This window comes from Syngnathoides biaculeatus, chromosome 9 (genome assembly GCF_019802595.1).
Source record: "Syngnathoides biaculeatus isolate LvHL_M chromosome 9, ASM1980259v1, whole genome shotgun sequence".
NCBI lineage: Eukaryota > Metazoa > Chordata > Actinopteri > Syngnathiformes > Syngnathidae > Syngnathoides > Syngnathoides biaculeatus.
In genome coordinates this window covers 1287359-1314399 of record NC_084648.1, presented here as the reverse complement: position 1 = coordinate 1314399, position 27041 = coordinate 1287359, and the positions used below count along the sequence as shown (strand labels likewise).

General features: G+C 41.5%; 1 protein-coding gene across 3 annotated transcripts; it reads left to right on the top strand.

The window, feature by feature from the left end:
• The first annotated feature begins 2674 nt into the window (after positions 1-2674).
• LOC133505747 (dynamin-2-like) lies at positions 2675-26329 on the top strand. Of its 3 annotated transcripts, none has more exons than XM_061829173.1 (20): positions 2675-3369; positions 7129-7202; positions 9412-9561; positions 9653-9856; positions 11240-11338; positions 11535-11695; positions 12691-12833; positions 12957-13092; positions 14131-14198; positions 15847-15985; positions 16772-16858; positions 16938-17008; positions 17418-17472; positions 19074-19184; positions 21120-21229; positions 21293-21404; positions 22043-22210; positions 24030-24253; positions 24879-25115; positions 25594-26329. In XM_061829173.1, the coding sequence occupies exons 1-20, from the start codon at positions 3209-3211 to the stop codon at positions 25661-25663; spliced, it is 2580 nt and encodes an 859-aa protein (XP_061685157.1). In that variant the 5' UTR covers positions 2675-3208; the 3' UTR covers positions 25664-26329. The 3 variants fall into 3 exon arrangements, with proteins under 3 accessions (XP_061685157.1, XP_061685158.1, XP_061685156.1); XM_061829174.1 differs by lacking the exon at positions 15847-15985 and adding an exon at positions 14453-14591 and having other exon boundaries at positions 2678-3369; positions 25597-26329; XM_061829172.1 differs by lacking the exon at positions 15847-15985 and adding an exon at positions 14453-14591 and having other exon boundaries at positions 2682-3369.
• The last annotated feature ends 712 nt before the right edge of the window (positions 26330-27041 follow it).

Below are 27041 nucleotides of genomic sequence, written 5' to 3'. Positions count from 1 at the left end.
TAGACTCGTTTGTTTACATTAGTTTTATCTCCGGGAAGGTAGCTCGTTGTTACTCCCCCCCCCCACCCCCCAGTCTGGTGGCCATCCAGGCCACCAAACACAAAGCATCCAAGTGGACAGGTCAGGAGGACGACCCGGACGCCAAGCACCAGCGTCCCCACGGTGCGATTCAGGCGGACGTCCTCTGTGAGGAACCAAACGGCGAAGCAGGAACCAGACCGAGGCAGGCAACTGCTCACGCCGTGGTTGCGAGACGACCAGGGACTGGTCGACATCGAGGCTTGGTCAGGAGGAAGCCGTGGATTGGTCACCAACGAGGCCAGGTCATGAAGCGGCTGGGAGCCATCAGGAGCGACGAGGATGATGGAGAGAAGGACCAGAGCCATGACCGCCACCATCACAGCCATCCCGAAGTCTCTCCAGCTCCGGGGTGGCTCCACAGAACTCCCCAGCTCCGCCTCCTGGACAGCAACGTGAGAAGGCGGCGCCAGTGCCAACTCCTCCTGGACAGCAACGTGAGAAGGCGGCGCCAGTGCCACTCCTCCTGGACAGCAACGTGAGAAGGTGGTGGCACCATTGCCACCTCCTGGACGGGAACATATGGACGTGCCCGTTGCCGGAGCAGGAACAGGGGACGACCGCGGACCGGTCGCCGACAGAGCAAGAACGGGGAGCGACCGCGGACAGGTCGCCACTATTATTCCAGAGCACGGACGAGAAGCGGCTGTGGAGACGTCGCCACCTCCTGGACAGCAACGTGAGGCGGCATCGGGTCGGTCCCCACTGCCACGTGAGCTTACAGTGCATTCGTTGAAACAGCAACGTGGGCGTGGCGCGGTGACTGGTCCGTTTCCAGGGCGACGTGAACGAGAGTCGGCAGAGAGTCAGTCGAAACTGACACTTGGGCGTGTCTCGGGAGCGGGTCAGTTCCAACTGCCACGTGAACCTGCGTCAGCAGCGAGTCCGTCGCAGTTGCGACGTCAGCGTAGGTAGGCTGGTTTGCCAATCCTTGCCGGACCTGGGCCGTGAGAGCCGCCAATTCGGCGCTCTGCCGCTCTATCTGCGCCCGCATTTCGCGGTAGAACGCCTCGTGATTTGGCGGCTCCTCCTCCCTCTGGGCTGGAAGCTTCGCCACCAGCTGCGAGTCTGCCGGTTTCGCCGTTGCCGGCGAGGAGTGGGAGGACGATGTCTTAGTTGCCGCGCAGCGGGAGGTACAAGGGAGCGCCCGGCCGGGGCCTCTCCTCTGGCCGCCACGCTGAGGTCCCGGGTAGATGGCCAAGCGGGTTCCCTCATACAGATTGGTGTACTTGGACCTACCGGGCGAGGACACTCGGGTGCTGGGAACGCAGGGAGGTGAAACAAACTGACTGGGATGAAAGACCGGGCAAAGAGATTCATAATCAAAATCATCGGAGTCGTACTCAGGCAGCCGGTCATACAAATCAAGGTCCTCCTCATATTCCGAAAAGTCAGAGTCTAGAAGAATATGAGGAGCCGGACGGGTCGTGTTCGGGACGTATTCATACCTCGCTGGCAGAGCGTAAGACACGGAAGCGGAGGACGTCAAAGAGCCTACCCGGATCGGACAGGCTTGGTCCTCTGGCAGACGGTCTACCTTGCGTCAGTCCCGGCGACGCAAGGTTCGTTCTGTCACGACCCATCGGAATGGGAGTAGGACCCAAATGCAGGACTCGGACGATGCAAGGTAGTTCGGGGAGAAACGTTTATTATTTCGTGATCGGGGATCGGGCAGGCAGTCAGGTGCAGCAGCGGTAGTTGGGACGTCGGGCAAAGAGAGCAGGTGAGCGGGCAGGCAGGAGTCGGTACACAGAAGAACGATCAAAGCAGGCAGAAGTGTCAAAGGAGTCAGGCTTACAAGGTTGGTCGGCGAACTGGCGAAGGTCGGTACACACGGGTTGTCGATCAGGGATACTGGAGCACTCGAACGGGACATGAAGCTCAGCGAACTGGCGCGGACCAGTCGTTATCGGGGTCATATAAATATGCCGGATAATCAGCCCGCATGAGGCGCAGGTGTGTGCCTCCCAATCAGAGCAAATGCACGGGCACCCGCACAGCCTGGGCTGGAGCAGCAGGATCGTGACATATACAGCTACTAAAAAAAAAAATCATAGTTTCTCATAATGTAACAAAAGCTCCACGTACGTATGACAGGTGTGCTAAATGTGTCGATGTGCGCTCATATTTATTTTTTTTGTATAGAGATTGAAGTGAATAATGTTATATGTATTTTTCATTACAATATCTATTTGAGAATTTTATAGGGATGACATGAGACCTTTAAGCTGCCCACGAGGCATGTTCTAAAAATACCACAGGTCACACAGGTTATTATTATTATTATTATTAGTAGTAGTAGTAGTAGAAGTTGTATTTTCTTCTTTACATTTTGACTCTGACTTGCTTACATTAATAAAATTGTTACATAATATTGTACAATTTAAAGTATTCATCTATTTGTAAAGTATGAGGAGTTTTGTTATTTTCGAAGTTTTCCGCGAACAAGTCTTGTACTCCATCACAAAGTCGCCCTCAGCCACAAAAAGGTTGGTGACCCTGCGTGGACAATACAGTATTTGTCGTGTGGTCATTTTCCGCCCTCTGTTGGCTGAACTGTGAACATCCGCGAGAAATGTGATCAATACTGAAACGTGATCTTGACTGACGTCTTTCCTTTTACTCAGTCAACGTCACCTGTTTCGTACTACATTTTATTTTTGTAGAACCCGTCTTTTGAGAGCCACTTCAAACTCGTGTGACACGACTCGCTCGCCAATTCCCGTCCATGGTGGACGCTGAATAGCAATTCAAGCGTATCTTGAAATGTGTGTGGATATTGAGTGACAGCCCAGGCGGCCAATGAGAGGCCCGAGGAGTTCGGGGAGCGGGACGAAGGAGCCCGCGGAGGCTAGCTGCTTGTCGTCTGACCGGATGATGACAGAAGTTTTCAGTCAATGTGGCTGGAGTACTTCATTATTCATCCTGGTCCGTATTGTATTGCTGGTGGGACGCGTCAACATTTGATAATTTCTCCTTTTGCTGAGGGAAGAAAAAAGTTCGATATTTGACTGACCGCAGTTCCATCTGGAACTTGGGAAAAGCGACCCGTCGGCCTTCCATTTGACAGTGTAGGCAGCCACTTCGAGCCCCTTTGGGCGGACCGGGGTGTCAGCGCCGGGGTGCCACCATGGGAAACCGGGGGATGGAAGACCTCATTCCCCTCATCAACAAGCTCCAAGACGCCTTCAGCTCCATCGGCCAGAGTTGCAACTTGGAGCTGCCCCAAATAGCGGTCGTTGGCGGCCAGAGCGCGGGGAAAAGCTCGGTTCTGGAGAATTTCGTTGGCAGGTTGTACTGCTTATGGAAACTTTTGAATGTGAATGTGACACGTATTAAGTCAAATATTTTCGCTTCGTTTCTCGTTTGACACCAGTGTCTTGTCTAAAAGTTGGCAATTAAGCGCTCCTTCGTGGTGGTTGTTTTTCATTTTGGAAGATGAGCTATTCATCATCAACAATTGCGCTTTTTACGCAATAAAACATGTGTACGTATTGTAGACAAACACGCGAGGTTAAATAAGCTTGGACAAATACATCCGACTACAAACGCAAAAATAATTTATTGTGTGCTCTCTCCCAGCTGAAGCGAATCTGTCAAATATTAACCAAGTCATATCCTCAAGAACACTGCAGCCCCAGGCTGTAAATACATCTTTTATTGGCCATGCACTATATAGGTCAGGTCAATGTTTGACTTTATGTGGTTTAAAAATATGTACGCCTCGCCCTGCAGTTTTGTGTTTTGATCTTAAAGGACCAGAACTGATTCTTTCAGGATACCAACACTGCAGAATTTGTGAGCTTTTTGAGTGTGACTGATGGAATCTTAATGAGGGTCCCCTTCCAGACAAGTAACAAGAACTGTTAGATTGTCATTGGTCATGCAGCCACACAGGCATTCTTCAAGCAATGATTGTTCTCAAAAGCTCAGAATAAATGACGTGTCAAAGTTTCAGGATGTTGTCATTCGTCGGGATGGGGAACATTTGGCCATGCCTTCCTTTTGCCTTTTGTCTGTAGGTCCCAAGCGGTTCCTTGGGGAGACAGTAGGGCCATTGATGTGCTGATGTGTGGGGTCATCAGTGATGTCACCAGCTGCACTGTCATGTGTACATGACACACTCTCTAGCAGATCGTCACAAAAATGGTGCTGATCTCTTTTCATGGCTGGTAAAGAGCCTACTAATGAAGCTGCTGATATTCTTGACTTAGTTTGAAAGGTTGAGTGACTTTTTGAGTCTCAAGAACCAGCAATTGACTAATCTGTTATTCCTCTTTTTTTTTTTTTTTTTTTTTTTTTTGCTGTGCATTGGTTCATAGTCTTACAGTAATTGTAAAATACCAAAAATTCTGTGATTGTGAAGCATTTGCCAACTTTGCAGGTAGCTATCGCGAGTAAGTCCTGTGCCGAATACACAAATTTTCCCAATGTGGGGATTTTTCCATGGCTGTGAAATTAAATCTATGCATCGGAGCTCATACTACATTGTGCTTGATGTTTCACAAGATGCTTGGATATCTCCAATGTCTTACACAAGATCTTAACTAATGACACAAAAACATCTTAGTATAGAGATAATTAATGCATGGATGGTAGTTTGTTTTGGTGGTTTGTCTGTAATTCTCTAATTAATCCTCGAAGGCCTGTGAAGTAACAAGTAAGACAGTGATACAGAGTTGACGAGTTGACCTCAATGAAGTCATTGTATTACAACGTTAATCTGTGTAAAATAATACAGACTACTCTATTTGCTTTCAAAGAAGTCTTTTGTCTGTGCATCACTGGACAGTTTTTTGTCTTGAACTCCCATATTGGATTACCAGTCAACACCTTTTGTGCAGTATAAAACAGTCTAGTTCATGAGTGTTACATTGTTCATACAAGTTCCCTTAAATTAAAGGCTAGATAAGAATTACTCCCATTTGTTTTTGTTTTGGTTGTATGTGTTTCAACTGTTATAGTAATGTCTTCAGTCAATTTTTTTCTTTTGTAGCTTTTTCCCATTTGACTTTCAGTGTTCATTGGACTATGACTTCACCGTGAATTTTCTCATTCAATATTCCTGTTTTCATATTCTTCTGGTTGTCTTTTTTTTTTTTTTTTAGCAGACCTTTCATAGAAACGTTTTATACAGTTTCATCATTCATATCCACTCGTAGAATTCGTTTGGCGCTTTCGCAAGTAATGGGAAGTGCTGAGGACGGAGGATGGGATTCATTGTTGTGTAACTTCCTAAATGCACCGTCAGCATTGGATAACAGGCAACGTGGGTGTGAGTGATTGCTAGCGTTTGTGTCTGTATGTATTTGCGTCTGTTTATGAATGTGTGTGTCATACCTACTAACCACCTAACAATGTGCTGTAGAACACTTATTTTATATGAGCCAAATTAGGGCAGCAGTAACTCATCTGCAAGGAATTGAGTGTTGCGGTCAAACCGTGCTGCGGACAACAAATATAAATTGACAACTAGTTGTTGGAGAGATGGAAGCCAGCTTCCTTACTACTATTAATGTGCCATTGTGCAAGGCACGGAACTCGCCATGCATGTAGCTCAGGTGGTGCATCAGTGTTTGTTCACTTTTACCGTGACATCTCTCCTCCCATGCTTCCCTGTATGAGATTTTGTTCACTGTGTGGTTTGTAACACAGATGTACAGCAGACTGTCAGTTGATTATAATACCAGGATACTAATAGCATGATGAGAAAATGAAAAAAAAAATCAATTTCCCAATCTTCTCTGATTTTAGCATGTGCAGTATCAAAATATACAACATCTTGTTCTTTATTATGACATTGAAATGCTCTTTCTATGCCATTCATAATTTTCTCAGTGTATCAAATCAGTGTGGCTCTAATAATGACAGATCTGTTCCCGACAGTGATGTGTCATCACTGACCTGGAAATAATCTCAGTTCTATTGAACAGGAGTTTCCATTCTGATGGATGTAGTGTGTATGGATGTGTATGTCCAGAAAAGCAAATAGAGAGGTGTCTTCTGGACTTCACAAAGGTTTTATCAGCCTAATCGAAATCCGACGATATTTGGCTTTTTTTTTGTTTGTTTTTTTTTGGGGCAGTTGTAAGGTCATAATTTGGCAATCTGATCAATGACATTATTGATTGGCTCCCCAAAAGACATTTACTCTGCGTTCCAGTATGTGCACAATATATTGGAATCCAAAAGCTATTTTTATATAGTAGCATTTATGTAATTTTTTCCTGTCTTTTGAGATAATACAGTAAATATTGGATGGCCAATAAAGTAATTAAAAAAAAAATGTCGACGCCATGGGAGAGAGAAGACTGCTGAGACAAGACGACATGTAATGTGCAGATCAGACTGCAAGCCAAACTTTCTACCATAGATGACCATTAAATAGTTCTGTATGTCACGATGCCTTACTGACATAAATAAATGAAGAAAGATCCATTATTTATTGTAAATATATATTTTTTGAGCTATTAAGTACAAAAGTATATACAGTAGATGAACAACTCATTTAAAAAGACTCATAGCTTCATCTTGTGATGGGATCAGTGATTTTTTTTTTTTTTTTTTAAGTCATTTATCGGTGATTGGCCCTAAAAATCATGAACGTGTAAAGCCTAGTGTCTTACCTTCTCTTTTGCACATTGGTTGCTAAGGTTAAAGGTTTAACTTTTCCCTTTTTTATCTCTTTTTTTGTGAGAACAGAAGTCACAGGTTTTGTGTATTTACAACAGTATTTGAGATGCCACCATGGACCAAAAAGGTTTTCTGCTCCTTCAATTTTGACAAAATCTTACCATTCTTTGTAAAAGAGGAAGTGTTGATAAAACTAAGTACCAGCATATGAACCTGGTTGAGTACACACTATATACAGTACTTTTGACTCCAAATGTGTTTTCATACACAAAATCCAAAGATATCTGGTTGGCGACAATGCCTGGTAGTTTACAATGACAATTTAATGAATTAATGTTCACATTTTCAAAATCTTGTATGAGATACTGTCATGTTCATTTTTGCATTTGTTAAACTCTCTTTGTATCTTCCCCACAGAGACTTCTTGCCCAGAGGGTCTGGCATCGTCACACGTCGTCCTCTTATCTTGCAACTTGTTAACAACAAAGCAGGCAAGTAGAATGTGCACAGCATACCCGTAACCATATGTATGTAGTGTATTCCGATAAACACTATTTTGATCTGTATTTTTTCAAATAGTAATCTCCACTTTATAAGCTCTGTCAATTAGTTCCTCACTAAGATATTTCTGCTTTTCCCTTTGAGAGAGAGCTGAAATTCCTTTCACTTGGACTGATGCCCCCCCATCCAAGCTCAGCTCAGTTCGCAGACAGACCTTGTTGTCCACATTAATTGTCGACTAGTCAGCACATCAACTTTAGCACTCTGAACTGATGGTGATTACTTGAAGTTGATTTATTGCTAATCAGGTGTTTTGGCATGAACACCAAAGCCTCACTGCAATCACCAGTTGGTGCGTTTGCACAGCAAGCTAGCAGTGGTACCTCAAGCGTGTGGAGATATTTTGAGAATGAGTAACATGGTCACTTGGAAAATATGCATGTCAATCATCCTGTAATAAATGTATGCCGAGCTGAAAATGCAGCCGGTAATGCTAGCTGATGAATCCCCTTAAATTCTCAATTTCATCTCATTGAGAAAACTACCTCGTGTAACAATGAAAGGACTGACAATATACTGTAGTCTCTGATTGGACAATGAAAGGAAGACAAGTGATGGTCGATCAATCACCTCTTTTATTGTAAAAATGAACTGTTAATATCAAAGAAAACATACCATTAGTGTTTCTCTCCATTATCCCGTAGACACGATCACAATCTTTTTCCATCTTCCACTGGCCCCACCCCCCAACTCACTCATTCAGTTAAAATCTTGGACTTCATGATCTCTCAGAAGGTTGGATCATTTAGATCTTTCTAAGAAAACCTTTGCAACTATCCACGAAACATACAGTGAAGAAAATAAGTATTTGAACACTCTGCTATATTGCAAGTTCTCCCACCTAGAAATCATGGAGGAGTCTGAAATTTTCATCAAGACTCAAACTTGACATGGCCACGAAGCAAAAAGAGCTGTCCAAAGACACCAGAGACAAAATTGTACAACTCCACACGACTGGAGAGGGCTACGGAGAAATTGCCAAGCAGCTTAGTGAAAAAAGGCCCACTGTTGGAGCAATCATTAGAAAATGGAAGAAGCTAAACATGACGGTCAATCTGAATTGGAGTGGAGCCCAATGCCAGATATCACCTCATGGGGTCTCAATGATCCTTAGAAAGGTGAGGAATCAGCTCAGGACAACCCGACAGGACTTGGTCTATGACCTGAAAAGCGCTGGGGCCACCGTTTCCATTGTGACTGGATTAATGAGTTGCAGGTGCGACCGCCGCACCTGAGGGAGATGGGTGAGTGGGCTTGTGTTAGCCAGTTTAAAACTGAAAAACAAAAAAATCTATGATGTCATTGAATAACAGAAGTCGATTCAACAATGATCATCTTTGCATCAAAAAAATCTGAAGTCGCTCAATCAATAGTTCACAGATGGACTGAAAAAGGTTAACTGGCTTCCTTTCCCATTCCAAACCCATGTGTGGTGGGTCTACATGATCTATATTTGTATTTCTCATGCTATGGGCTTTGACTGTCAACTAGAGTAGTCTTTTACCCAAAATCAGCTCAGATAGGTTCAGTCTTACCTACAACACCAATGAGGGGAAAAGTGGTAAAGAAAATAGAAAAACATCCATCTATCCATTATCTGAGCCCCTGATCCTCACAAGTGTTGCGGGAATGATGGAGCTTATTGCAGCTATCTTCAGAGAGGAGGCGTGGTCCACCCTAAACTGGTTGTCAGTCAATCGCAGGGCACAAATAAGCAAACAACAATACGCACTCTTCAGTCACACCAACGGGCAATTTAGAATCTCCACTTTTGGGATGTGGGAGGTAGAGATCATACAAACTCCAGACAGGAAGGGCCAGAATTTGAACCATTGTTTTCAGAACTGTGAGGGGAGACACTAACCAGTCGTCCATTGTGTCACATTCATAGAAAACGTAGAAATAATTCTAAAAATGTGAATGAAAAAGTACTCCTCTTAATAGTTGCTAGCTGATATTCTCTGCAACAGAATAAATAGAAACCACAACACTAAAAATAGGGTTGTCATAACTACTGGCATCCATTCATTCATTTAGTCATACTTGAAGTTAGTAATATAATTTACCTCCAGAATCGGTGTCCTCAATTGATATTTTCTCTCCTCAGCATCATACCAATTTCTTATATTCTTCATGCAGAGTATGCAGAGTTCCTGCACTGTAAGGGTAAAAAATTTGTGGACTTTGATGAAGTCCGTCAAGAGATTGAAGCAGAAACTGACCGGCTCACTGGGTCCAACAAGGGGATTTCACCCATTCCAATCAACCTTCGAGTCTACTCTCCCAACGGTGAGGATAATATGCACTTCGAGATAAAGCAGAAATGTTTCCCCGGCATCTTCCTGCAAGTTTCTTTTTCCCGTCTGTTAATACCACCCAGTGTTAAACTTGACGCTGATCGACCTGCCGGGGATGACAAAGGTGGCAGTTGGAGACCAGCCAGTAGACATCGAACACCAGATCAGAGACATGCTGTTACAGTTCATCACCAAGGAGAGCTGCCTCATTCTGGCCGTCACGCCGGCTAATACCGATCTGGCCAACTCTGATGCCCTCAAGATTGCCAAGGAAGTGGATCCTCAGGGTAGGGCAATGTTTGTTTGTTTTTATTTATTTTTTTTTTTTTCAGGATTGTAGCTTATAAATTTTAAAACAATGAATAAAGGCTTGCCTTTATGTTTAAAGGTCAGATGACCAAGATGTTATTGGGTCTGTTAAAAATTCACATTTGCAGAACACTGGGTCGATGTGACAGTATGTCAAAAGCATGTCTTTTCATAAAGTCATAGCTACAAATATGCCAATAATTTTGAGCACAACTATTATAGGGTTAGGGTTAGGTTAAGTGGCGTGGAATATGGATTGATCTTCGTAATTCTTTTAGTCACATGGTTCAAGCTTTCACATAGTATGCAGTATTCCTATATACTGTGTGCCCCTCATTCGAGTAGCTTTATATCACAGTGCGCAAAGTTTTTGCCATATCTATTGAATTGACAAAAAGGCAAAAGTACAGACAGCACTGAAAAGTACTGTGTTGGTCTTTTTAACTTACTGTGAGAGTCCTGGGTATATAGAAGGAAATCCTCTTCTCGTCGCCCCTGCTTGACTGCATCCCCCTGTTGGGTGCTAGCTTTAATTCTCTAGCTGTCGGTTGAAGGTCCCGATGGCAAAAAGAAAAATTGTTGGCACCGCAGCGCTTTTCAGCCTTAGCCTCTGTATCCAATGCTTTCTGCTGAGTTTTCTCAAAACGCGCCATTTCGAAGTGATCAACAGTTTGGTATGCTCAGCAAAGAGTTTGGTATGCTTGCTAGGCACCCATAGCCGAACACATTTCTTCGCCTCTCTATTAATTGGCTTTATCTATCCACTGGTCGTGTACGTACTTCTTTTTCACTTGGAAAGACACAAAAACTCTTGCAACTGCCTGACTGGTTGTAGTGTTAAAAAGCTATTTTTTAGCATGTTAACCAGCCAATCTTGGCTACATTTAGCATGGATTGAATGTGAATAATGATTTTTATTGTTAATTTTGATGTTATATCATGTAGCTCAGTGGAACGCTTGGCCTCCTACATTCGCATTCCCTATATGTAGCAACAGATCATATTTTTAAAAATAGTGTCAACATTAGAAGCTTACGGCCCTGCTACCCTGAGAACGGCCGAGCTCGTCAGATCTCAGAAGCTAAGCGGGTTTGGCCCAGTTTATTACTTGGATCGGAGACCGCTTGGGAATACCGGGTGGTGTAAACTTCTCTCCCCGTCCAAATGCAGAGGGGTTGCAACAGGTAGGACATCCGGCGTAAAAACTGTGCCAAACAAATATGCGTTCATCTAAGGTGACACGCTGTGGCGACCCCTAGCGGGAGAAGCTGAAAGGAAAAGAATCAGGAGAAGTGTCAACATTAGAATCATGTAGCATTAGTGAAGAAAATATTGGGGTGCCATTTTACGTTTGTCTTCAGGTCTGAGGACTATTGGAGTAATTACCAAGCTGGATTTGATGGATGAGGGGACTGATGCTCGAGACATTCTTGAAAACAAACTACTTCCTCTCCGCAGAGGTGAGACCACACACTCTTACATTCAACAAATACACACGATTACAACCGTTGTTTTTGTGCATTCATTTTATTAAAAGAATGTCAGCCTTTTGTCAGTTTGATACATTTTGAGCCTCATTCACCATCATTTCCATCAAGTAAAACACTGATGTGAGATCACAGCAGGGTAGAATGTTCTGTCCTATATTCTGTCTAGGTTACATTGGGGTAGTGAACCGCAGTCAGAAGGACATTGATGGGAAGAAAGACATTCGTGCTGCATTGGCTGCTGAGCGCAAGTTCTTCTTGTCCCATCCTGCATACAGACACTTTGCTGAGCGCATGGGCACACCACACCTGCAGAAGACACTAAATCAGGTCAGAAACACGCCTAGCCATGTCTTGGACAGTCGTGCGAAAGGAGCTGTCAACTGACATTGTGGTGTTTTAGCTTGAACGGTGGAAGAGAGTTTCTGTCGGCTGACCCTCACAATAACTTTGGGTCTACTGGGAACGTCTGACAGACTGCCTTTCAAAAACAATTTCAATTCCCATCTCTGGCAGTTCTTTGACCACTTCAGGGAAAAGAGGATAACATTAAGTCCGAGTGGGTCATGTTCAATGTTTTCATTGCTGTGACGGCTTACCAGCGTTGTGGCTGTAAGGTCGTAAGGCCGTAAAATCACATTAGACCTGCTGCGCCAAGATATAGATTAAGATTAGATGTGGTTTCACCAGGCGTTAGTATAGCTCTACCTTCACAGTCACTCCAACAGGAGCATGTCAAAGGACACGCTCTTGCCTCACCAGAAGTCCCAGTTTGGCATTGACTGGTCTGCCAATTTGTTAAACACATAGCGAGCCTTGCACCCGCACAAAAATCAGCATATGTCAAGATTTGCGCCCCGCCGCAAATGCGCCGTTTACAAAGATAGAGCCCTTAATTTATTTGTGATGACACGCATAGTGGTACTAAGTTGTTGTAGTTTGATCTTCCTCACTCCTCATGTTCTTCTTTCAACACCTCTTTTTGCTGTTTCATCTTTTGGAATAAACTGAGGTCTTGTGATGTGTACTAAGGTCTTGCATGAGGTACCATTGTGTTTTGTAATGTCAGGCATGGTTGACCTGGGAGGCATATTCCCTCCCACCCAAAAAAAAAGCAGAATTTCCTGACCCTAAGCAGGATTGAGTTTAGAGGGCCAATTGTATTGGATATAGATCCAACCTTTTAAGAGACTACTGTTCTTCAGCTAGCTGCTAGCCTATTGCATCATTATAATAACATTGCATAAACAAACAATAAAAAATATAAACCAAACAGAATTAAAGTTCAATTTGAATGTGTGTTTGTTTTTTTTCTTTTCCACCAGCAACTTACCAATCACATCCGTGATACCCTGCCAGGGTTACGCAGTAAGCTGCAAAGCCAGCTTCTCTCCCTGGAGAAAGAGGTTGAAGAATACAAAAACTTTCGTCCTGATGATCCTGCGCGCAAAACCAAGGCCTTGCTTCAGTCAGTACACCCACATGCATACAATACATACACACACATAAGCAAACTCAACACTCAGACTGAACAATAAAGTAAGTCAATAAAATAAGTAGTAAAAACTCGACTACACTGCCTCACATGCAGGATGGTGCAGCAGTTTGGCGTGGACTTTGAGAAGTGCATCGAAGGCTCAGGGGATCAGGTGGACACCTCCAACTTATCTGGAGGAGCAAAGATCAACCGCATTTTTCATGAGCGTTTTCCTTTTGAGCTGGTGAAGGTGAATATCGTTAAAATCTTCAGTTATTTAGATATCAGGTTGCAACATGTCAAGTGCCTGCCATCTTTGTGGAATTTTCTATAAAAAAATTTGAATGACCATTTTAGAAAGCTCCAACGTAAGAATTGAATTCCCCCCACAAAATTGATTGAATTGAAGTACAGCACATGACCTCTTCTACTGCCCACAGTGCTTTTATCCTGAATAATGTCCCATTTGTGCTATTTAAGTTGAGCTTTTAGTGCAAGGACAATGGCTGTGCTCTTGAAATGTCACTTTTTGAAACGTCATAGTAATTTTGAAATGTCAACTTGAAGAACCCCTCAGAATCTTTGCCTATAAAGCATAGGTGTCAAACTCTGGCAATTTGGCCCGTAGTGTAATTATATTTATCCCGGGAGGCAATTTCAAATTAATATTAGAGGTGGCCCGCCGGTATTACAAGTATTACGCACTTGTTTGGTTCCATATTAAAAGGTTTATCTGTTCAACCTTGGCCCGCAGCTTTGTTCAATTTAAAATTTTGGTCCACTGTGAATTTGAGTTTGACACCCCTGCTATATAGGCTTAATGTTGGGTATTTTTAAGTGAAACCTGCTAGCGAAGTGAAGAAGTGGTTCTCCAAATAACAGATGAATTGGAAGGGTCCAGGAGATGTGTTGCCAAATAATAAAATTGTTATATTTCACTCCAATTTGATGGTATTTTTGGATGAATTTTTCTATAGATGTTATCAGATAAAAACATTTCCCAAAAAGGCAATTTTTTTCTGAAACAAAAAAACGCCTCCACAATTTCTGTAGAACCAATCATCCAATTTTCAAAACCCGTGGTGCATTATATTCAGGTTGCAGAAGCCATTCAAACCAGCTCAAGTATTTTGACAGACTTTTTGGGTCAATCTTGTCATGTTGCACTATTAAATAATGATGGCTGAGCACTGCTAACAGACATATGGTGATGAAATACAGCCTGAAATGATATGTAAATTTTCTTCTTTTTATGAAATATTTCAACCTTTTCTACCCTGTCTCTTAGATGGAGTTTGACGAGAAGGAGCTGAGGAAAGAGATTAGTTATGCTATCAAAAACATCCATGGAGTCAGGCAAGTTGGACCAGCTTGTGAACACACTCCACATAAACACTTTGCCTCCTTCTCCTAGCTTGTGTCTTAGCGCTCTCCCTTGTGCGTCAGTCTGATAACGCCCATCCAATTCTTCATGTCCCGACTCATTGTGCTGTCCTGTTATTCTAATTGGATCTTTTAGTTCCCTGTCTTATTTTCCAATTACCTAAATGTCCCCCATGTGTGTCTCCTGTCTTGCTGCTCCATCTCTCTCCCATCTGTCTGTCCTTCAGGACAGGCCTGTTCACCCCAGACATGGCGTTTGAGGCCATAGTGAAAAAGCAGATCATTAAGCTGAAAGAACCGTGTCTGAAATGCATCGACATGGTCATCCAGGAGCTCATCAACACAGTCAGGCAATGCACTAATAAGGTATCACTGCATGGTCACCGCCATGCTTGAACACCGGAGCGTGGTCAACTGCAATGCTGCTCGGAGCATCAAGCTCCAACAATATTTGTATGCACATATTTTCACATGAGCATTAAAGGGGATGCATTTAGGAAATATGACTCAATAATTGAGTCTCTGGATGTCCTGCATACTCATCAAGGATGAAAATAACAAAATATTTTTTTTCATACATATTAATGAAAGTGTGTATTTTGAGCGACATGCTCTGGATTTTTGCCTTGCAGTGTATGAAGAACTTCCTTTACGGGTAAATTTTTATTTGTTTAGTTATTTATTTATGGTTTGGTCTGTGGGCTCTGCTTCACCACTTTACACTTTCAACCTGCTGGTTATGTTAACAAAAAGCGTGCTCAGCATTGGTTTTGTAGTAGAGGGGGTTCATGCACCATGTTTCTTAATTGTAGGAAAAAAATCACGTGTCTCCTTGAAAGCACTAAAGTTAATTTGCTTGCACATACAGTATGTTCAAGTCCAAGCTGCACTGTGGTTCACTGCAGCGGATTCTCTGTGAAGCTGTGTGGTCAGAAACGGATTTTTACTGTATGTCTTCCTGTACTGGCTGTAAAAACTTTACAGTTACTTGAACTGTGACAATATTTACTTTGTGCTCTAATACCATAAGCTCTACCTGTATGCTTTGTGCAAACTTGGTGAGATCGATCATGAAAGAGTCCATACAATCAGTGACTATGCATTTCATGTAATCATCTCACACATCTTTGTCTGGTGTCTTCTTTTTTTAGAGTGTGTGGTTTCATAGCAGGTAGTGGTTTTACAGGCCTTTTTTTTGTTTAAACTTTCCTGCTATAAACTATGAACTGTTAAGAATTAAGAGAGAAAGTTGTTTTGCATTTCAGTTTATTGTTAAAAATACACTATTTGGAGATAACTTCTTGGTCAGATGAAGACTGAAGATCCAGAGGCAATGAAGTGGTTTCATTCGATTTGATAACTATTTGAAGGTGTACCTTCTTCATTTTTTCACATTTGTAGTAAATCTCCAGCTTGTTTATTTTCCCCAGAACATGAAGGACTAACTAAAATGTTGCTTCCCCACCCCCCCTTTTGTCATAGTCTTCCTCAATGGCATCATGATTTACTCCTCAATTCTGGGTTTTCCTTTCTCTGCTTTCCTTCCCAACCACTTTTCATCACAATGCTACACCACCTCATCTTCCATTAATTGTCCAACTCCCATGATGCATCACCACAGGACAGGCCTGTTCACTCCAGACTTGGCGTTTGAAGCGATAGTGAAAAAGCAGATCATTAAGCTGAAAGACCCCTGTCTGAAATGTGTCGACCTCGTCGTAACCGAGCTTGTCACCCTGATCAGGAAATGCACTGAAAAGGTAAACAGAAGTAGGGAGATGGAGTGACCGGTGAATCGAAGGCGGGCTGTGAACAATGCACAGGAGAAAAGAACTAATGTGTTGCTGTCTATTGCTGTTTAATGACTACAGGCTTCATTCGGCACCCATCTCATCATGTGATTCCCTCTTTAAATTTAAGAACCCCTCTGATCTTGGACCTTGGCCAGCCCTTTTCCTCCCACAAGCATTAAGAGCAGTGATTTTAACAACCCGTCACTCCCTGATTAAAACAGCTTCCCATGACACACTCAAACATATGACAACTTCGAAAAGTTAGCAGAGAATTTTGAGCTACAGTTTAATATTCCTTCTTCCTCGCACCATTTTTCCATTCTCACACCAGTTCTTTGCACTCACTACCTCATTGATATTTTGGCTTATGCTACTCAAATATAGTGGAACCTTCAAGATTGAACATTATCCATTCAAGGTAAATCTGCAATTTTCCAATAGTAAATAATATAATTACAAATTCCAAGTTCCAAGGTCCTCAGAAAGGATTATTATTTCATTATGTTGGTATATATTATTCTTTATTGATTATATATTATTATTTTTACAGTTGATGAGAAAGGAAGTTGTCCAACTTGGAGGTGCCACTGTTGTCCCTTGCTCTGCCTTAATGTATTTTATTAATAATTCCCAGTGAATATCTGTGGTCATGTGAGTCATTGCCTCTATACTGACGTAGTTACAGCATTGTGTATTTTGTATCATTGCGGTACCTGCAGCAGAGTTTTTTTTTTTTTTTTTTTGTATTTGTAGCTTGGATCATATCCTCGCCTTCGAGAAGAGACTGAACGAATCGTCACCACCTACATTAGAGAGAGAGACAGCAAGACTAAAGACCAGGTCTGTGTGTGTGCGTGTGTGTGTGTGCATGCCTATGCTCCAGCTTTGTGTAATTACAAGTTCATGTTTTGCCCATCAGGTCCTCCTGTTGATTGATATTGAACTATCCTACATCAACACAAATCACGAGGATTTCATTGGATTTGCCAAGTGAGATACAGTTTCTGTTTCAATAAGATCAGTAAATGTTTCTTCTTTTTCATCTGCACTATAGTTCTGTTTTTTTTTTTTTTTTTGCTTCCATTACTAACGTACCATACACAATAATGAATTAAAGGATGTGCTTTGTTTGTACAAATGTATGATAAACAGTATTGCAATCCATTCCAAAGACATATACCCACCTTTAACAATACACTATCTTACACCCACTCTACACATGATAAATACTGTAATAAAGGATAAATAAAGCTTTAATCAAGCATGAAGAAAATGATTTAGTGGCTCCAAAACCAATTTAATTTCACTATTGCACTGTAATTGTTCACATATCGAAAGTGTATCACATCATACATACTGTAGCTTATTGGTTAGTTAAAGTCAACTCCTGACCTTGCAGTGCCCAGCAGAGGACGGCTGCAAATGCGACTAAGAAGAGAGTCATGCCTAACCAGGTAATTGCTTAACCGAGCAGTTTGCTTGTTTGTTTGGCTTTGTGTCTTGGTCACTGTGGTTGTCACAGTTGTCTTTTGATGATTCCCATTAATACAGCTCTCTCCTTTAATGTACATTTTGTTTTGATTCTTCAATATTGTTTCCAGATTTCATGGTCCAGGGAGAGGTTCTCTTAATTCTTTGTTCTTTTTCAAACCTTCCACTAACATCATTTGTGCCCTTCCTTATGAATAGATGTCAGTCAATTCTTCTTTTGAGCATTTCTTTGATTTTCCTGTCTCGCTGGCAGAGAGAGAGAGAGAGAGAGACGTAGAGAAAGTGGCTCTGTGTCAAGCGTGTCATCATTTGTGTGTTTGGGCTGCACAATATTGGGAAAAAAATGACACTGCAATTTTATTTTAAACCAGTGATATATCCTGTAGTACCACATGAAATAATTTAGGCTCAATGTTGAGAGCTCATTTTGTATGTGGAGCCGTTCCAAGTTCATTTAATTGTTCCAAAAATGAAGTCCTGTAGTTCAGTTCGTCGTTAATAATTCAACATTCTGAACAAGTTAACGGGCTCAAAACCAAATTAGTTCATAGTTAAGTTTATTTATTTATTTACTTTTAAGTATGTTGCTGACAATCTAGTCCCCTAAAAATACTGCCATTTCATTTCCGGCATTAATACCCATTCAGTCCACATTAATGGACACTATGAGGAAAAACTTGTGATTGTGCTGAATGCAATTTTTTTTTAATGGGGGTGGGGGTGGTGGGGACATGCAACACAGTATGACAGGAACGTTCCTGGCAGCTCTGTCTGTCTATATTAAATAATTGATCAACTCTTATGTTGCAAAAAAAAAAAAAAATCCATATTTTCAGTGTAAGATCATACAATGTGTTAACTAAAACATTCTGATACAGTTAATAATGTTCCTAGTAATCCAATTTTGTCACTGGTGGTTTAGTACTACACTTGCCCTACTTTTGGAGTAGGCAGTGTGGATTCCCACTGAGCGTGAATGCTTGTCAATGTTTGTATGTCCCATGTGACTGAGTGGCGACCAGTTCAGTGTGTTGTCAGCCTTTCAGCCAAAGTCAGCTGGAATGGGCTCCTAGCATGACCAGGATAATCAGTGTTGAAAATGGATGGATAATTCAGTTTTAGAAATATGTACTGTATCACAAAACAGCAAATTCACTCCCATTTACATAGTGTCCCTGAACGTACCTTGCAAGCTTACAGATGCCTGTTTAATTCTGAAAAGTGAAATGGGAAACACAGGAGTCACATATTCTTTCTCTTAGCAAATTCAAGCATTGTTCTCCAATTACTTTTAATATTCACTGTATATTCCCGAATACCACCATCGCAGCAGACCCTGCATGTGACTATTGTGTACATCTACGTCGCGATGATGCGTAAAGTAAATATCGTGAAGCCTTAGTGTGTATTTGTATTTTTTGTTTATAGGCTCTTCGCTTGCATGGTTGTTTTTTTTTTTTTTGTTTTTTTTTATTTAATAATTTTATAGTTGGGTGTTTGTTTTTTTTCTTGTGGTTTGTGTGTATTTGTAAAGTATTTGTGTGTCTTATGCACATGATGACAGGTTATCCGTCGAGGCTGGTTGACAATCAATATCAGCATCATGAAGGGAGGCTCCAAGGACTACTGGTTCGTCCTGACTGCAGAGTCCCTTTCCTGGTATAAAGATGAGGAGGTAAGAAAGGAACAAAGCTTCATTTTTTTTTTTTTATCGGCTGCCCTCTTGCACTAAATGCAACCATTTCTTTCTTTACAAAAAAAAAAACAGCAAATGTACTCCACAATGTCCCACCAATAGTAACCGCAACTGACCGTATTGACAGCTTATTTGAGCTTGTGTACATTCCTATTAAGCTGGTCAATGCTCAAATGTATCTGGAGTGAATATTACATTATTACATACACTTGCCCAATCAGTTGATAACTTATAAGTTATGTGTCAGAAATTTTGCCATTGCAAAGATAACATTCAGTTTTGACCAAAACCTTTAATAAAAGTGTGAGGTATTATTTAAGCTACTTTATTTAGCTATACAGTGGTGCCTTGGTTCTTGACCAGAATCCGCTCCAGAAGGCCGGTTGAACAGTGAAACGTTAGAAATCTGAACTGTGTTTTCCCATTACAATTAATGGAAAATAAAATGATGCGTTCCAAGCCTAAAAAATAGTTTTTTAGAAAGCGTTTTTTTTTTAACTTTTCCTGATAATTAACTCCATAGTATAAATACATGTATAAATAATTTATATAATTAAATCATTTAAGAAATACTTCTATTTTTTTGCTTAAAATGTATGCTTGAGGAGTAGAGTGTGCTAGGCTGGGAGTGTATTGCCGTATCTGTAGTGACTCAGCCCTCAGCCTTGTAAACCTTTTTTTTTATTAACAAAAGTGCAGAATAACTTTAAGCAAGCAATAATGAGGAGAGAAAAACAGACATTGTTTTTTATTTGCACAGAAAGTAAAATTTAACTTGCAATGAGAGGTGGGGTTAATGGAACAAAAGAAAAAAGTAATGCAAAACTGCAATGCAACACTGCAACTGTTTCATATGTCTTCGGTGGGGGTGACTCGCCCCTTTTTAACAAAGAACAAATCTAATGTAGACTTTCTGTGGTCTTTTGAGCACCTTTCTGAGGTGGCTCATAACAACGTAATTTAAATTTTTCAGTGCTCTGCAACATTCTGCTTTTTTTGGGTGATGGAGTTCGACAAAATTATGGATGTCGTTCCATTTGGCGCAGATCGCTTTTATATCTGCACATGAGACATCCTCCCTGCCTTCAGCATCATCAGACATCTCCTCCCTTCCTCGCCAACACTATCCCCAGCTAACTGCTGGTCATTTATGAAAATAAGAAGTAACCTTTCGACAGCCTCCAAGATCTGTGGCTTCTGCTTGGTCAACACGGTTGCTCCTTTAGTAACATCACTTGCTTTGAGGGCATCCTTGTGTTTCAGAATGGGCCTGATCGTTGATTTCGGCATGCCATACTTCTTCGATAACTCAGAAACACACACACCAGATTCGTATTCGGCTATCAAATCCTTCTCGAAGTCGAGAGTTTTATGCACCACTTTCCTTTTTTCAGCACCAGCAGTTCAACTTGCCTTCTTTGGAGGCATGATCGGGGCTTAATATTGCTCAATAGGAAGAAATAAAAGTCACTACTGGGACACGTCCGTGTGTAGAGGCTGCGTTATACACAAAGAGCTTTGTGTGTGGGTCAACTGGTTGCGTCGCGCGCGTTCGCGCACATTACATTTTTTTCCCTTTTTTATTGGGGGGTGCGTTTGAATTCACAATAACAAATCGTCGTTGGTCAGCTGATCGGGGCGTTCGAATACTGATTTTCGTTCGAAAATCAAAGCAATAAAATCTTGAAATTTTCACTCCTAACAGGAGCATGTTATTTATTGACGTACGAAAACAGAGACATTCGAAAAGCGAGGTACCACTGTACAAGTGTGTCAAAAAGACATGGAACCACTCATGACACAACGCCTGTTGTCATATTACTCATGCGTTGGGGATCATGAGCTTTACTTTATCAACACTACTTGTCTTTTTACACAGTAAAGTGGTTGGTTGCATGCTGTGTCTTTAATCAGGAGAAGGAGAAAAAGTACATGTTGCCTCTTGACAACCTGAAGCTACGAGATGTGGAGAAGGGATTCATGTCGAGCAAACATGTCTTTGCTATATTCAACACTGAGCAGAGGTGAGTGCAATGATGCCAACGACCTTTCGACCTTTCGAACGCGTGTGTGGGTGTATCACACAGGAATGTGTACAAAGACCTGCGGCAGATTGAGCTGGCGTGTGACACTCAGGAGGACGTCGACAGCTGGAAAGCCTCGTTCCTCAGAGCTGGTGTTTACCCTGAGAAAGATCAGGTATTAACATTAAATGTAATAACATTAACAAATAGGGGATGTGCCGACATGCCTGACAGGTATTTGAGGATACACACACGAATGTGATTAGTACAGTTCTGGATAGGTTAGACTCGTTGGCCTAGATTTTGTGATGGTTAAAGTAGGCTTGGATTTAAATTTAACAGTTTTCATGAGCACTACCCAGTAGCCCCTTTTTCACTGACCCGTTGAGACCCGTATTTTAAAATCAACGAAAATATTTGTATTTGTAAATACGTGTAAAAAAAAAAAAAAAAAAAACTCTTCTGCTAGTTTTTTTTTTAATTACATTAGTACCTTGACTTATGACTTCAATTCACTCCCTGACCAAGCTTAGTACTCAATTTACTTGTATATCAAACAAATGATCCCAATAGAAATAAACTGCTGTACTGTTAATCCATTTGAGCCTTGAAAACCACCACAATAGTTTGTTTTATTAGAGAAAAATACAGTAAAAGTAGACATGATCATACAAAAGAATGAAAAGAAAAAAACATGACAAGATTTTGTCCTGCAGTATTTGTATGCTGCATATGTCTTTTTAGAGGACAGGTCTGGTTAGTGACATCAGGTGCTGAATTCAGTCGGGTCTCCGTGTCTCCCTCCGCCTCCAGCCCGACAATGAAGATGGGATGATTCCAGGCGACACCGTGTCAATGGACCCACAGTTGGAGCGGCAGGTGGAGACTATCCGGAACCTGGTGGACTCGTACATCAGCATTGTCAACAAGTCCATCCGGGACCTCATGCCCAAGACCATAATGCACCTCATGATTAACAGTGTAAGTTTTCCTTTTTTATTATTTGCACCTGTGGAATGGATAGATAAATAGTCTTTATTGTCATCATACACGGGCAATGGGGTTCAAGGATCTCCTTTCAGTGCAGCATATATCTAAAATAGAAAAGTAAAACAATCAATCCTGTAAAAATAAGCACACTATCCAATAAAATACTAAAAAGAGATTGCACAGCATTCCATCCTGTAAATGTCTACTGAACATTGATGTTCCAGAGGTATCCTGTGAGATGGTCAGGGGTGGTTGGGCTTAGCGTTTATAGCCAGGATGGCTTTTTTTTTTTTTTTTTTTTTCGGGGGGGCAAGTGACCTTGATGATATTTTGTGCTCTACTGAGACACCGTGGGGTGTAAATGTCTGTCGAGGAGGGCAGCCGATGATTATATTTCAGGATCTCTTTGGTTCTGCTCGTTTTGTGTTTACTGGGCTATAGGTATTAAACACATTGACCAACTCAGCAATTAATAAATAGAGACATGCACATTTGTGGGGACTAAAAGACTAATTATTCAACCTTGCGTTTTTCAATCTGTCCCCCTGAGCATGTACATCTTTATCAAGAGGCCTGTACTAACAATAGGGTGAACTTGCTGTTTTAACCATTTTGCTGATCTTTTCTGTTTAAAAAAAAAAAAAAAAAAAATTGGGTCTTGTTCCAATTCTTCTGCCAACCTCTTAGATGTCATCCCATTTTCCAAATATAGTCACAGTCTACCTGAAACACACAAGTATGTGTTTCAGGTAGACTTACTACAAAGGTGCCAAACACCATGTGCAGCATGTGCTCCCAAGATCCGATCAAAGGCCATCACTCACGAATGTCTAGAAATGTTCTCATTTTTCCCCCAATTTTCCCCATAAAAGGTGCCACAGAGGTTGAAGTGGCAAGAGATTCCTGATCTAAAACTGTCTTAATCGGTATTCGACAATGAAACGTTGGTATCCTTAGAAATATGCGAGCCATGTATGACCACTGGAGTCATAATTCATGCCCACAGCTGTATGTGTGTGTATATATAAATGAATTTACATCATATCAGCACGTACAGAATTGCAGAAAAATACATCAATGAGATTGATGGAAAGACTACAAAGAATACTGAAGCCTTGGGAAAAACAAGGAAATGCGCATTTCCTCATTGTGTGACGCCGATGAGGGACACGCATGTACAATGTTGTAAATGTTCATATCCTACTGTAAAAGGCAGCGCTTAAATAGGATGAAGGTGAAAATGATGAGAAGTGTCCTTTTAATTATTTAGCACAACCAACCCATTAGCAAATTTCAGCTCCGAGTTCTTGTTTTTATGAATAACTAGCTTTCCAGTACGTTGTGCATTTTGGGTAAGAGATGTGTTTGATGTATCTTCAAAAGATGATCTCACGTTATTTGTGCATATCCAAGGTCTGAGGATGTTCTAAATTTGGTCACAGTGTGCAAACAAAAAAGTCCAGGCATATTAATAAATCACTGGTTTGTGCGTCAAATGTGCATACGCAAGATTAAAACGCAAGCACTGTTCATAAATGAGGCCCGTTGTCTTTGACAATATCCTTGATAAAAACCACAACAGAATCACTAATTTCCAGAATACTCCAAAATTTAACCCCCAGATATGCTTCCATTCTGGGTGGAAGACATTATATTTGAGTGATGCGGCATGTTTTTGTGATACATCATTTATAAACTTTTTTCCATTCAAGTCACCTATCTAAGCTGTACAACTCAAGTGGGGAAGAAACAATCTTTTGAGAGTGCTAGTAAAAAGAAATGTAAAAAGAATATTCTTTTTGACCTCCAGGCAAAGGACTTCATCCACTCTGAGCTGTTGGCTTATCTATACTCGGCTGGGGACCAGAGCAGCTTGATGGAGGAGTCTGCTGAGCAGGCTCAGAGGCGAGATGAGATGCTCAGGATGTACCATGCTCTGAAGGAATCTCTGGTCATTATTGGTGACATCAGCACCACCACTGTTTCAACGCCTGTGCCTCCACCCGTAGACGACACCTGGATCAAAGAGTCTCGGTAATGAGTAGAATGTGTGGTTCACTAGCTCGAGGGTTATCCGTAGTAAAATCGCAAAAAGAATCAAGTTACATGCATGTTTAGTTGATTGAAGACTCTAGATTGCCTGTAGGTGTGAATGTGAGTGCAAATGGTTCTTTATTTGTGCCCTGCAATTGACCCCTCCGTACAGGGCACTTAACAACGCCTCCTGAAGTGACGTCACGCCACGTGCGCTGACGTAAGACAAACAATTCGTAAAAATGGCAGATACAATACAATACATTCTTAACTGAGAGAGACGCCATGCTTCTGATTTCATTCTATCATTCACACGTAGCAATGTTATGCTAGCGAAGAATGTCTCATTCATTTATACGAGACGTGTATTAAAAATCAAATATAGGGCAAAACCTGTGCCTATGGATAGGTTTCCGATTACGCCATCTTGTGTGTCATGGAGGTCAAAGAACACAGGTGATGGGTGAAGCGTGAAGTTTTTTTCTGTCGTTAATTTATCCGATTGGTCTAAGGGTGGTGGTGAAGTCATTGGAAAGCTATCCATTGATCACCAATTATTTGAGAGGATGCATGGGCAAAAATGACTTAAGTTTCCTGACTGAACTGAGATGGTCGTCTATCTCAGTCCTGCAGCGACCCGGCCTACCTCTGCGACAGCACCCCCTCCAAACCGACCCCCGGCAGTCAGGGGACCCACTCCCGTTCCAGCCCCACCCCTGAACCCCTCACCGGCATTTGGTGCTCCACCAGTGCCTACTCGACCTGGACCACCACCCGCCCAGTCCGGTTTTGATCCAAACGTTCCCCTGATACCCTCCAGACCAGCACGTGTGCCTCCTGCACTGCCACCGGGCATCCCAAGGTAAGGAACAACAACAACCTCATTTTTAGCAAGTCATTCCAATAACCAGTGTGACATTGTACTAATGTAAAATAAATGGGTTTTTAAATGACACTTTATTACAAGAAAAAAGTTTGTGAAAAGGAACCTTCTGTTTTATTCACATTTGAACCTGGAAGTAGTCATTTTTGGGCCACCAATCAACAGATAATCCAGTGTGTCTACTACCAACACTCCAGGTCGTCTATTTTGATGCATTTCCTAATTTGTGACAGGGGAACCACTCCTAAATGTACTAAACCATACTTTTCGGTGGAAAAGTAGCAAGCAATGCTCTTTTCTTTTACATGTGCAGGGGTATAAAGTAATGGGAAAGTCAAAGGTGGTGGTGCTTCTGGTGCTTTGGGGATCATGGTGCATGGCGAGCTGATGATGTTTTTTCCTTGCATGTTTCTCCCACCCCCCCCCACAACTCTACCTCCCTTCTGTCGTCCTGCAGCAGGAGACCCCCGGCTGCTCCCAACAGACCTACCATCATACGTCCTTCAGAACCCTCTCTGCTTGACTAGAAGCACAAATATGCAACCACATTTAATTTAGTTTACACTTTTTTTTTTATTTGCAATTAGTTTATTATATGCAGTCAATAGACATACCGTATCCATTTTGTCTGTGTCGTTGATTCTTGAACAACGTGCACAGACTTTTGACATTTAAGCAAAGGGATAACTGTGATGAGTCTTTTGGGTTAAGAAACATCTCACTTTCCATATAGTGTTTTATGTTAAATTTATTTTGATATGATAAAAATGTCTTTTTGGGGTAATCGTTAAGCAATTTCTACATGCTGTTCTTTCAAAAATCTTACACGCTATGCTTTTCAATATTTAAGCAGCACTTTTTGATGAGTGGCTTCTCTGCTTTGTTTGGCAGACCTACAAAATTATACAGTATCCTACACTGAAGCACTTAGTTGTTCCTTAATGTTTTTGCACAATTGCTTCCATAATCTAGTTCAGCATCATACTGTAAGTATGACTTGCGTTTTCAAGACATTATTCTATCCATCGCTCACCAGTATTCAACCTACGGTGAAGTTTAATCCTCCCTTGAGTTTGTGTATCCTGATGATCACATCAAAAGCCATAAATATCCTCCTATGAGGAAAAGTGCCTGCCTATCAAATTGTTCTTTACTGATGGCCTTAATTAAAAAAATGATCTGTTTTTGCTTCATTTGTTTTACCTATCCCTTTTATATGTTTTTCATTTCTTTGCATGCTAATTAGTGTTGTGTGTTGTATGACAGCATGCTCACTTGTGTACTGTTTGTCGGCTTTACACGTCGGCTCAGATGACATGTCATTTACAATAGAGTTAAGTGGCAACATCTGTGCAGTGTAGGCTTGTTACATTTTCGTCAGAATGTGGCGCTGTGCTAAGTATAGTTGCTTGGAGCAACAGAATAAAAAGCGTGGAGGTATTCATAGAGCTGGAATGACAAACTAAGAGGTATGCAACAAATTTTACTGGTATTATATTTGCTTTTCCATTGTTTATAAATCGGCATTTGAATTTAAAAAAACAAAAACATCTGCCTCTTCCCACAGACGACCTCCACACTCCTCTCGTGGCAACCAAAGATGATGGAAGATTTGACATGCATCAAACTGGTTCCTCAACAATCTAGGAATGGATGCCCTCTTTGCCCGTGGCACATCAGGAATTTGTTTCCCACAAGAGAGGATGAGCACAAATGTAAATTAATATGGTTTTTATGTCCACTAAATGGGAATTTTATACATGATGGATGTGAACCTCAATCTAATTCTGAGCATGAAAGTACGCTGGGCATCTCAAGTTGGACATGGTAGAAAGGTTAATTTCATTCAGTTGTCATTAGTAATTCAAAAAGTGATACCTGCAGTCCGCCAAATTCATTAAACAG